General features: G+C 40.8%; 1 protein-coding gene across 50 annotated transcripts in view; it reads right to left on the reverse strand.

The window, feature by feature from the left end:
• Positions 1 to 985: 985 nt before the first annotated feature.
• The window catches only part of TRIP12 (thyroid hormone receptor interactor 12), a 147,609-nt gene continuing 135,538 nt past the window's right edge, over positions 986 to 13,056 (reverse strand). For all 50 annotated transcript variants that reach the window (XM_081585429.1, XM_081585468.1, XM_081585463.1 and 47 more), the window contains 8 exons: positions 9,741 to 9,855; positions 9,293 to 9,447; positions 8,368 to 8,532; positions 5,580 to 5,744; positions 4,452 to 4,565; positions 2,976 to 3,070; positions 2,422 to 2,525; positions 986 to 1,524 (listed from right to left, as the gene is read on the reverse strand). In XM_081585429.1, the coding sequence (XP_081441555.1) occupies positions 1,328 to 1,524; positions 2,422 to 2,525; positions 2,976 to 3,070; positions 4,452 to 4,565; positions 5,580 to 5,744; positions 8,368 to 8,532; positions 9,293 to 9,447; positions 9,741 to 9,855 (1,110 nt within the window). In that variant the 3' untranslated portion in view covers positions 986 to 1,327. The remainder of the gene's footprint in view (positions 1,525 to 2,421; positions 2,526 to 2,975; positions 3,071 to 4,451; positions 4,566 to 5,579; positions 5,745 to 8,367; positions 8,533 to 9,292; positions 9,448 to 9,740; positions 9,856 to 13,056) is intronic.

The raw sequence follows: 13,056 nt of genomic DNA on the forward strand, positions 1-13,056 counted from the left end.
TATTCAAGTTGCTATTCTCAATTCTTTGAATGGCACAATCAGCCATGACGCAAATCACAGAGCTGTGATGATCTGCTTGCGTTGAGATGCATCTATACAATTGAGAGTTATGCATGCAGCACTGAATACAAACAAAAAGGTGAAGCAAACTTTATTTATTTTCAGGTAAAAACAGGAACCTGATGAATTATTGCAGATTTGAGAAATCAGCACATAAAACAACTGGACAGAGCACTGCTTACAGGTGTTCTATCTGTGTCGAGACAAAGGCTGGGCTGTTTGTCCCAAGTGAGCACTGGGAGGAGGGGAAGAGGAGACTGGAGGAACGGAAGACGGTGGGGAAAACACTTGAAAACGAGAACAAGGGGGAAAAGAAAAAAAAATTTTTTTACTCCAACAGGGAATGAAAACTGCTAATTTTGCTTAAAACCATATATATCAATTCAAAATGCTCTGGCCATAGAATAATAAACACTGGCCAGCCCAAGTTGCAGAACTTTTTAACTGACAAAAGAAACAAATGAGCTCTCCCTGCCTCCACTATGGAGGTGGCGGTTGCCAGAATCACCATGTAATAAACAGTCCTAGTGTGTCCCTGGTGTAAGGCCAGTGATACCCCATGGCTCTGTTACATCTAAGTTCTTAGAAAAAGCTACGTAGTTATAAGGGCTGAATTATACTGACAATATACTTCAATTCCATGAGTTTTAAATTATATCTTAATTTGAGAGCACGGAACAACAAAAGCCCATGGCTGACGAAGATGTACCAACTGTGGATTTTGTACACAAAAAACCTGTGTGAGCAGCACAGACAGTACATGGGTCGGGGTGGGGAAACTCGAGGGGGCAGGTGTGGAACAGAAAGCACAGAGGTCACCTACTAAACTGTTTTTGTCAAACACATGTGAGCTTGAATTTCTGTAGTTGTCTTTGGAGGAAGCAAAACTGTAAGACTTAGCTAGATGGATACACACAGCCCAGAATTAAACTGCACAGCGACATTTATTGTTTCAGCCTGGAAAAACATCCCTTTTTTAAATTTCACACAGCAAAGCAAGTTAAAAACTTCACTCGTCAAATAAATGATAATTTAAACAAGAACTTGCTAAAGAAACCTCATCACAACAACGTTTTAGGGCCTGATCACTTTAAGTCCATGGGGCCATTAATGAAGAGGAATCAAGTGTCTCTTTTATATTCTGCAAGCCATTTTCCTACAACGAGAAGGCGTAACATGTTTCCTTGACTCAGGTGACACATTTAGAAAAGAAATCATGATTTCTGTCTTTTGCTGTAACAGGCAGACACCACATTTCCCGTTGTGATCAGGAAAGATGGAACGACTGCTGTCCTTCTCTTGCGGCCATCAATAGCTTTTCCCGCATTATCTCGAGGCTTGAATAGTCCGGCAACTTAAGATAGTTCACACAGGTCATGACAGAGGGCAGGAAGTCATCTGGGTTCTCTGTTGATTCGAAGGTTTTCCGGACAATGGTCAGAGGTGGATTCAAGCTCCGGAAGCCTGATGAAGAGGGAAGGAAGAAGGACAAAGGAATGTGATAAGTTTACGGGACGCCTGCCAGAGCATAGGGAAAACTTGTGTCTCAACCATGCGGAGAATTGGTCTGGAATCACAAGCACAGATACCCTTTCTTATCTACTTCCATCAGAAAATGTCCCACACTGCTCTGTTGCACAAAATGACCACACACAGCAGGCACTTTTTCTTCCTGGGTAATGAACTCTACCCATTCAAGATACACTGAGTGTAAGGACTCTGGTACCTGATTTACCATTCAAAGTCACTATAACATGGCAGCAAACAGTGCTTTATGCTTTCCTTATGTTAAAGAGTGCCAATTCAACCCACATTAGGATTCATTTCTGAAAAAAACAGACTTTAGAACTACTTCTCATCTAAGGGTTTATAAAATGTACAAATGCCTGAGAATCTGAATACAGGGAAGCAGCACTCTATGTACATGAGCAATCCTACGTCAGTGTAAGACAGTCTCTATGAACTGCCTTGCCAGTGATCTCTCTTATCTCTTAGTACACTGAAAATTTAACATTGCAATATTATATAACTAGAAAGAAGTGTTAGTTGCTCAGTTATGTCTGACTCTTTGCAACACCATGGACTGTAGCCCGCCAGACTCCTCTGCCCATGGAATTCTCCAGGCAAGAATACTGGAGTGGGTTGCCAGTCCCTTCTCCAGGGGATCTTCCCAACCCAGGGATTGAACCCAGGTCTCCCCCATTACAGGGATATTCTTTACCGTTTGAGCCACCAGGGAACTAAGAGGCACTTGTAAGTCAAAAAATATCCTGCTGTTGGCACTGAAGTTTTGCATGCACACACACCCTCTCTCTCACCAACCCCTCCACACAGCTACAATAAATCAATAGTTGTACCCACCTCCAACAGGCAATCGCGGGCTACCTGTCACAAACTGGAGAAATAACCTCTGCTGTTCATTATCAAAACTACTGAGAATCTCAAATAAGAACTTCACAGCCCGACTACAACAGAAATAAATACATCAAAGTTATCTCATCATATTAAAATATACTTCTGACTTACAATGAGCTAGAGACTGTTAAATGTAAATATGACTACATATGAATTCACTTTATAAACACCACAAATTTGTTCTGTTGTTACAGCTGGAACTCAAATGGAATGGTTACTCTGGTGATAAATGAGACTTGTCTGGGACTGTACAGGCATTTCCACTCTACTATACATAAAATGGGCAATGGGATGACATTGGGATCCCCAACTTTGCCTATCCTGCCCATTTTCACAGAAACACTTGGGGCAAAAAAAGCCCCCAAACCCCTTCCGGTCCTCAAGTCCCAGTCTTGAGAGAAATGAAGCCAAAATATTGGAAAGCCTCCTTTAATGGGTAAACAAATTTTAAAACCTAGACCTATGCGTGTATCTGAAACCTGGCAGCGCCCAGGCCTTACCTGTCATGAGTGTAACCGTGATCTGGCCTGCAGCATTCCATCAGTGTCTTTGCATCCCAAGTGTCTGCTTTACTACCACACAGGAGCTGATCCAGCTGTGTGTTCAAACAAGGGCAACAGATTACCAAGGACACAACTGAGCGAAGCGGCACATGTTCTGTTTTGTGGTGTGCTGACATGAAGTCCACAAGCTTCTGCCTGGTGCCCTTTATACAACGTAGTCTTCCACTAATTAATCACAGATTCACTCTCCTCTGTAGCTGACAGTAATGGGTGCCCTGACCATCTGCAGGGACTAGGTTCTAGAGAAGTCTTTAATCTGAACCCAAACCTACCTAATTCTTCTCATTTCTTCAGAGGCTTTAACTTCATAATCTACCTCTGACCAGAGAGATTTTATAAATCCTGACTTTTAGACATACAAGGGTACACAATAACAGAAGCTAACAAAGAGAATATTGAGTGGGAGAGAGAAATGGGAGAAGAAAGCTGAACCAACAGCAAACATGGAGTTTTTCCCATTTTGCAAAGGCACTTCTATGCCAGATGGTTGTCTAGGACTAAGACAGTCACTATAAGACAGATCTTGCAAAGAAAGAAATGCTCGTGTCCTTAGGATTAAAAATCTAACATCAGTATCCAATAAAACCATCTCTCACCTGGTTGACTGCCCATTTGCAGGATGACTTGTCTACTTTGAGAAAGTCCATTTGGCACATGTGAAATTTGGTATCTACTACATGTCACTAACTGTCAGGTACTTTATGTATCTTGTTCAGTGAGACAGAGTTTACCTCAATTTTATGAATGAGCCAGTCAGCTTATATACAAAAACCTGGATAAGGTCACATAGTTAGGCAGTGGGGTTGTTGTTTAGTTACTAAGTTGTATCTGACTCTTTGCAACCCCATGGACTGTAGGCCACCAGGCTCCTCTGTTCATGGGATTTCCTAGGCAAGAATACTGGAGTTGGCTTGCCATTTCCTTCCCCAGGGGATCTTCCTGACTCAGGGTTGAACCTGCATCTCCTGCACTGGCAGGCAATTTCTTTATTGCTGAGCTACCTGGGAAGCCCCAGGTAGTGGGGACCAGGATCCAATTCCAAACGCATCCCTTGCTGTTTTCAATTTCAGGTGACACTTACTGCCTAAAAGTACTAGGTACATATGTTTTCAATAAGTAGCAAATCAAAGTGGACATAAAAATAATTGAGATTAAAATGCTAAGTCATTCAAAGATTTGCAGATTTAGCCAGAAAATATATTATAGAAAAAATACTCACATCATATTGAATATTCTTCCTCACTCAGGAAATGATCTTATTTTTCCCAAACTACCCTCTTAACACCCAACCCTCCACAATTTTATTTGCTCATAACAATAGGGTATCTGACTAAAAAGCACAGAGATACCTCACTAAGATAATTACAGATACGGAACTAGAGATACCATTTCTTTTGCACATAAGCTACTCACTTCTTCTGGGTAGAAGTACTGGAGATGACTGAGTGGGAAGACTGATTCAAATCCATCTCTAAATGAATCAAATTGTCTGGAAACACCTTCGTTTAGTGCCCAAAATATAACCAGCTGCCGAAAAAAAAAAAGTCTCTTTAAAAATCTGTGACAAGAGTTCAAGTTTCTTTCCTGTTTAATATTTGGCAAAGTACAGTGAAATATCCTTCCTGATCACTTTAAAAAAAAAAAATCCAAGGTCTTTAGAATATGTTCCAGAAAACTGCGTAAGTAACAGAAAGGTCAGATCAACTTCTGATTCAGGGTCTGGCCATTAAGAAAATGTAAAAAATGCCACATGCATTTATATTTAGTGTGTTTTTAAAATTTACTTATATAATATCCCTGTGAGTTACAAATTACCTACCAGATGAAAATCAGATGAGACTTCCCAAGAGGATGAAATGTTATTGAGAATGAAAGATAACGTTTCAAGAGTCACAATTACCAACTGTTGGAAAAGTCTGGTCTCAGGTGGCTTTCTGTGTAGAACCCAATGCTCTTTCCATTCAATGTCAGGAATAAAACAAAAGAAACTTTTCCAAAAGTGGTGATGATAAAGACATATAGATTGTAATTCAAAATATAATTTGGATCAGTACAAAATTGTTTTTCCTTAATAAACAGGGTCAAGGATGGTGAGATGGCAAACAAACATAAACATCTGTACACAGGTGTGGAGAGCATCAAAGGCAATGAGGTCAAGTTAAGTGGCTTGTGAGAAAAGCAGAAATGCAGTTTAGAGATAACACAAGGGATGTTCCTTTTCACTGATTTTTTTCTTAAACTAAGAAAATATGATGTTATTAGATGGCATTCAAGCTTGAAGGCAGAGAGTTCACAGCTATATATGAGGCACTGTGAAATATCTGACAATGTCTCAAGTGCAGACACAAGTTAAAGCCTGGAAAAAGGGACTTTATGTCGTCACCCCGGGCGTTGAAGGTCTCAAACCAGTCTGTGCAGCAGCTCCCAGACACGCACCTGTGCTTCCTGGATCGCCCGTCCCACCCTCTCCCTCACAACAGTTGGCCCCACCCCACAAGACCACTGCTAGCCTTCTCTCCAGGGGAGGTGGCCAGTACGCACTCTTAGATACTCCTCCAAATTGTGGATGGTGACCGGTATATCCTTTCCTCCTTTCTTTAGTTCAATGTTAGGAAACCCTGGCAGAGTGAAATCCAATCCCAGATCCTCCACAGAACAGCCGTTCATAGTCAGGGTTTCTAATGCATACTGGAGACTCTCTTTGGTCTAAAAAAGGGGAGGAAGGGTGTTTGTCACAAGTAATAATTCACTCATTTATGTCTGTGTTTATAAAATAAAAGATAGGCTAATAAACTGTATGAGTTTCTTTAGCTCTTAGCCTGTTCTTTCTTTGTTATAATCTACACAAAGTCACTGAGATCACATAGGAAATAAACACTTTAAAATCCCACTATTTTTATCTAAGAAAACAAGACTGTTTCTTCAAAATGAGATGTTTGCTATTCAATTTGACAATACTCAAACAGATTTCACAGGCCATAATAGATGGCATCACTGACTCAATGGACATGAGTTTGAGTAAACTCCAGGAGTTGGTGATGGACAGGGAGGCCTGGCGTGCTGCAGTCCATGGTGTTGCGAAGAGCTGGACACGACTGAGCGACTGAACTGAACTGAACAGTCTGCATAATGGTTGATTTAAGAGTGCAGGCTCTAAAGCCAGACAAACTTTTCACAAATTTTCAGCTAATCTTAATGAGTCCAAGAAAAAAAAAGTCACTCAGTCATTTTCGATTTTCTGGGACCCCATGCACTATTGCCTGCCAGGCTCCTTTGTCTATGGAATTCTCCAGGCAAGAATACTGGTGTGCTAATTCCAACATATGTATGTAGCAAATACTAAGTAATACAACACAGTTAGGAAATTGTAAATACAAATAATATACTTTCTAGTAAAAGTAGTTAACTTGTTTTCTCTGCAAGCTCAAGTCTAAAGAACATCCAGAGATCCTTTATTCAATTACTGCAGGCCCAGCACTAACAACTCTGTATTCACAAAGCAACACTGCGATGAAAAATGGTTTCAATGAATTCCTAAGAAAAGTCAAGTCCCACTCAAAAGACAAACGCATGTTAAAAGCAATTCGTATTACTCACGTTTAAAAAATGCTTAAGATTTTGAAGGCCTTATATAAAAAACTCTTCATTTTAATGTTCTCCCACTGGAAAGCTCTCAACAATGCTATTATTGATAGGAATCTAGAATATACAGTATGTCCTTGAGATATTTAAAAGGGATTAGCCGTACTACATATTACATATTAAATTAAGAGCTACGCTTCAGCCCATTTTCCATGTATTTTTCAAGAATTTAAATCACCAAGTGGAAGCTCAGCTTGGACACTTCATTCCATCCGTATGCTTTATAAATAACGAGTTAAGACATTTGAGAATACCACCAGTCTTCAAATTCTGGTTGAAGTTTTCTGGAATGTGGTTCTTGTGCTATGCATCTTACACTTTTAAATTGATAACATCAGAATAATAAACAATAGGAGAACAAATCTCAAAAGATTTGAGGAAGAGAATGCAGCAGACTACACAGGAGACAAGGATATACATAAGAGAGCTTGTAAAAGCTCTAAGACTGTGGCCTCCAGGGCACAGAGCCTAGGTTTGAAGTCCAGCTCTTAGGTATTTCAGCTAAGTGACCTTGCGTAGGCAACTCAAATTATCTGCCTTGGGTTTCTCATGTGTAAATGTGTAAAGCAGGGGTAACAAAAACATGTGTATCTCACAGTGGATTAAATGAATTAATACATGTAAGGCTCTAGGAAGAGGGTCATGAATTGTACTTTACTGGTGGGGGGAGAGGTTTGAGGAGGGGTGGTTTGTGGTGATACTGCATTATTTACCTAAGAGATGATCTTAAATAAGATTATAGTAGTCTAGATTTTACAAAGTTGGTAAGCATAAACCTAACTGGTTCTAAAAATCCTAAGGCAACAGATCTTATATGGAAAAGATGGATCTGGCTTCTTTAAAAACCAACTTCTCTTAATAAATGTTTACCCCCAAATTACCATTAATTATCAATAAGTATGGGAGATAAAATTCTTACAAATCTTTCTGGACAAAAAGGTACTCTAAAAGCCCCATCTCCAATAAGCCCCTATCTTATTGAGAGACATAACCTTTTAGCTAGCTATAGAATCTTAATTCTTTATTCTTATTTTATGCAGTTTACAAAATATATGAGTTGATTTATCACTGGTCCATGTTACTTGCCCCAGTATAAAGACGTCTGACTCTATGTCGTGTCTCAATAAATAAAATTTTGTCTTCTTCCAATGTCAGATACAGAACCCTATTAGTTTCAGACTGAATCGAATTATTTAATTTTGTTAATATATGAAGAATATACATTAATGATATAAAGATCAAGATTATTCATGAGATCTAACAGAGAAATCTCAACAGATATTACCAAGAAATAGTGACACCATCATGACCTTTAAAAATACTTCCTGAGATTTCTCTAGAAACATATGGGTTGTTCCTAAATTAAGCCATCTTTCCAGAAAATCAATCTGTTGTCCTGTAAATAGCTTTATTGATTCAAATGCTTACTGAAAGAATTCAATATGACAGAGTATCTGCCCGGATACATAATGTCCACCTGAAAGAACAAGCCCTGTGGTTTTAGTCAGGGGTGTATTTGATTTGCTGGTCCAGTTGCTTGTTCATCATCTGCTGCTATTACAGGCCACTTACCCACTGTAAAACCACACGTTTCAGCTGTTATAATAACAATTAAACTCTTCCAATATAAAATAATAACCAGGTTGAACAGAAATCACTTAACAAAGACCCCATCTTCTAAGCCTACCTGGGATTTATCTTGTTCAAGTCGTTTCTTCTGTCTGACGATGTCTTCGAGGTGATACACTGACCTGGCTACAACTGGGTCAATGTCAAACAAATCGTGTGATGTCAGCGAAGTTTCCTGCCGAAGCATCCATTTATAAAAAGGTAAGCCCAGGGGAAGGTCCACCTAAAAGAGAAGATGCAAATGCTGTAATAGTCACATTAAGCTTCTAGCAATGCCTCCATTCTTTAAGTGACACTCCAAGAAGTCATTTTAAAAGGTCAAGTAATCCCCGAGGGGATTTAAAAAACTGTTTCTCTTATTACATAAAACTGTCCCCATTTAAACTCAATCTGGGGCCCTGACAGTGAAAAAAGAAAATTGAATACTGAAGATTCCTATTTAAACACTGACCCTAAAAAGGAAGCTTTCAACAATGGATGTATATTCTCCATAAGGACCTCAACACCAAGAGATGTTCAGAGGCAGCTTACTCTATTTTGGACCAAGTGAACATAATTCTACTTTAGTCTGTATTACTGCATATTCAAAAACAAGAATTTTAAAAGAAACAATTAGTTGTAATTAAAATGAAACTTCAACAATAATTAACAGCTCATTTTTTCCAACCAAGATCCCCAGGAGAATTTTATTAAAGCCACCCTTAATGTTTCTTGATTCTCTGAACCTCTGCTACCACGGAAGTGGTCCACAGACTGGCATCTGGGTATCACCTGGATGCTGGTAAGGAAATGTGGAAACCCAGGCCTGACCCATGAGCTGCTGAACCAAAACTGGATTTTCAAAGAAATTCTCCAAGCAATTCATGTGCACATTAACATTTGTGAAAGTGCTCTCTTAAAATACAGCATTAAGTGTAGGGGATTATGGTACTGGCATAGAACAGAAGTATAAAAGAACTGAAGAAAAGCAACTCTAAACTTACCAATCTGAAATCCATGATAGCCTTGGCCATTAGTTTTCCTAAGAAGCGAAACTTCATCTTAACCTTTGCGATATGAGCTGGCTTAGCTGTCCTACCAAAGGGAAGCGCAAACAGGCCTTGGAGGTTTTGAATATACTTGGTCCCTTCTTGGCTTCCTATAAAATGAGTAAATCACCATACTTTAGGTGTCATTTCACAAAACAAGACAAAACCCGGTAATTAAGAACATTTAAGAAATTCAGTATTCTCAGGATCAGTCAGCAGATCACAGAATGAAGTCTTTTGGAGCTGGAAGGGCCTCCCTTATTTGATAAATGAGAAAACAAAGGTGAAAAGAAATTAGGTCAGAGGGCCTGGCCCTCCACTGTAAGCTAAACATATATAATGAATTGTTATGGGCCCTTTACCTGATAATGACAAACTGACACACTCACAGATGAGTTATTACCTTTTGGATTGCTAAGAGTTACTTCCTCCCCTCTCCAGAGACCCAAGTCAGCTCTCTGCAGTTCCTGAGATACAAGTGCATAAAACTCCAGTGTAGGCCCAAGACCTGTGCCAACCTACAGAGGAACAAAAGCAGAACAAGGTAAATTTTACAGTCTGTGCTGTCCCCTTTTTTAACCTGCTGACCTTCTGGCAAAGTCGATAGTAACAGCAATTGTTTATCAGGATGTAGTCAAGCCTACTCCCCAGACTGTCTGTCTTCCCTCAGTCCTGTCACCTGGATGGAGAGCCCTTTATCACTTCCCGCTCCCTGTGGCCCCTACCTTTAAATTGTATGGTTCAAGTTTGGACACTGATCAGATTAGTCTTGCAGCTCATGCCCTGGCCTCAAGGATAGATGGCATTGTCTGGAAGGGATCCCCTTCGCTTCTCTCTTTGTGAACTGTTCCCCTAGTCTAGGAACAGTTCACATGTCCACTCTGCAGCAGAAGCCTCTGTATCTTCCCAGTTACTTTGTTCCTTTTTCAGAACTTACATTCTGGCTGCAAAAGGACTCACTACTTTATACTGCCATGACTTCACTCTGTGCTATGGCGTATCTCATCTGGGTTAACTTTAGTTCACCTTGTATCCTTTATCGTGCCTGGGCACATATTAGCCATTTAATAGAGGTTGCTGAATAAAACACACACAAAAACACAAAGGTCTGAACCCACAACAGCACCCACAGGGCTAACTCAGAGTGTGTTGGTGCTGTTTCAGACCCGGGGTGCTCTGGAGTCTCCCGAGAGCCGGGATACACACATGGGGGTAGCAAGCCTTGGCGAGTCTGATTTGGGAGAGTCTGAGTTACAGCCTGGGCAATGGTATTTTTAAACAAGCTCCAAAGGGAGAGCACTGAGTAAAAACCCATCCTCCATGAGACACATGATCCTGGCAGTCATCATAACTTTCATGTCCTATGTGCTCACACCATAAATCAGATATGCAACTAATGACAAGTTAATACCATAGTTTATAAGCTTACTCTAACCATAGTCCTGTCAGGAAGGTTCTATTTCACTTACTGATTACTAATAAACAATGGGCATTATCTTACCATTAACACAGTTACTTTTTTAAAGGCACCCCCACTAGCTTAGATCTAGTCCACTGAGTAAGCTAAGTGTAACTTTCCAAACAGCTACCTGCTTGGTTGGACCTGGCAACGCTTCCTGCCCCAGCTCATGTCGGTCAGTACACAGTTTTAACTGTAATCAGCATTTACCTCCTGCTGCAACCAAAGCCTTGGAGCCATCTGTGGCTCTTCCCCTTCTTGCACCCCATGTAACAATCCTCCGTTAAACACTGGAAAACCCATCTTCAAAATCTGTGCTGAACTGGTAACCAAAGGATCTCTCATCTAGCCCAGTGCTGGAGCCTGCTAAGTGGTCTCTTGCATCTCCACACCTCACATCCTACTCGAACAGCTTGGGAGTGATCCTCATACAGCCCAAGTTCACGTCACTCCTCCATGGCCTCCAAAGGCCCCCCATCTCGTTCAAGCAGAAGCTCAAATTCTGAGCTCGGCCTGAATGTCCTGTGTGACCCCTTGACAGCTTCTAGCTCCCGTCATCCTTCAGCAGGACAAGAATTCTGCCTCAGGGCTCTTTGCTTCACTTTTCTTCTGCTAAGAGATAGTCTTTCCCCTAGATAGTAATGCTAGTGGTGGTTTAGTTTCTAACTTGTGTCTGACTCTTCTGACCCCAGGGACTGCAGCCCACAAGGTTCTTCTGTCCATAGGATTTTCCAGACAAGAATATTGGAGTGGGTTGTCATTTCCTTCTCCAGGGAATCTTGCCAACCCAGGGATCAAACCCGTATCTCCTGCACTGCAGGTGAATTCTTTATATCCCTAAGCCACCAGGGAAGTAACAGTAATGACTGTTGCTCAAATGTCAACTTACACCATCCTATCCCCTCCTCATCATGCTCTTATTTTGCTTTAGTTTTCTTCAGCACACATCCTAACATATATATGTGCACGAGTGAGTGTTTATTGGCCTTCCCAAACTAAAACCTCTGTGACAGTAAGGACTTTGTGTCTTTTGTTCTCCACTCAATTGTTAGTTCTGGAGAAAGGTGGGAAAAGAAGGCACAGAAAAAAAACTGCAGTAACACCTGACGTCCACCAGATGGTGCTTTAAAGCAGTTATCCCTATCTCCTTTCAGCGTAATTACCCCAGGCTAAACAGTGTTCTTGCCTGGAGGATCCCAGAGACAGGGGAGCCTGGTGGGCTGTCGTCTCTGTGATCGCACAGAGTCGGACACAATTGAAGCGACGCAGCAGCAGCAGCAAACAGAAATTACAGATCAAAGCAGCCTATTTTCTTCATCCCAATATTGTTATTTCTAAGAGTAAAACAGACTCAACTTAAAATATTAAATGACATAGGAATCACTGCATCCGCCTTCATCTTTGCAAGTCTCTGTGAGGGAGGAAGGACCAGGGCACAGCTGCTCTGGAAAGTCACCCTACACTAGGTGACCAGCAACCCTGCAGACCAACCTGACCTTTTCAGGGATGTTCATCCTACCCAGCCCTTCCTTCAAAAAAAAAAAGCATATTCTGGTTTTGCTTCATCAGTTTTTAAAGTAATGTGGAGGTACAAAACTTGCCAATCTCAAAATGTTTCTTTGGCATGTGGATCACTTACAGCAGAAAACAATCAAGACCCAAAAGACAAAGGAAGAAACTTTGACTCACTCTCTAACTGTCTAGAAGAATTGGACAAAGGGCCTGTTCCCAGAACAGAGCTATCACCAGTGGCATCTGCAAAGAATACAGGCCAGAGACAGCCAGGGACAGTTGGAGGGGTTGTGCAGCGGGGGACAGAGCCTTGAAAGCAGAGTCCACTCTTGGGTCCCACTGTCCCTGCCTGGCCCAGCAAATATTTGTTTACTAAACATCTGCTCCACGTGAATTGCCTTCCTCTCCTTTGAAGTCTGAAACCACTACCCCCACATCCTCTTTTGTCTTTGGGCTGAAGGTGGTATTTAAGATGAGAGCTTTGACCATTTTGATGAGTTACGAGTATGTTTCATTTTTTCCTGTAATCTGTCCCATGCCAATTTCTTACACCAGCCAGAAGAACCTAGAAGGGTAGAGGAAAATGTCTTCCTCTCCAACAGGCAGGAAAAACATCAAGGTCTAAAAGCAAACATTGAAAAAAAAAAAAAAGTTTTGACAACTCTCTTATCTGAAACTTTGAAAGTCTTTTTCTTTCCAAAATTAAAGCTTACATACTAACATATATTAATACCATGTGACAGATAAT

Source organism: Giraffa tippelskirchi, chromosome 3 (assembly GCF_054371585.1).
Source record: "Giraffa tippelskirchi isolate mGirTip1 chromosome 3, T2T-mGirTip1v1.2.pri, whole genome shotgun sequence".
In the NCBI taxonomy this organism is placed as follows: Eukaryota; Metazoa; Chordata; class Mammalia; order Artiodactyla; family Giraffidae; genus Giraffa; species Giraffa tippelskirchi.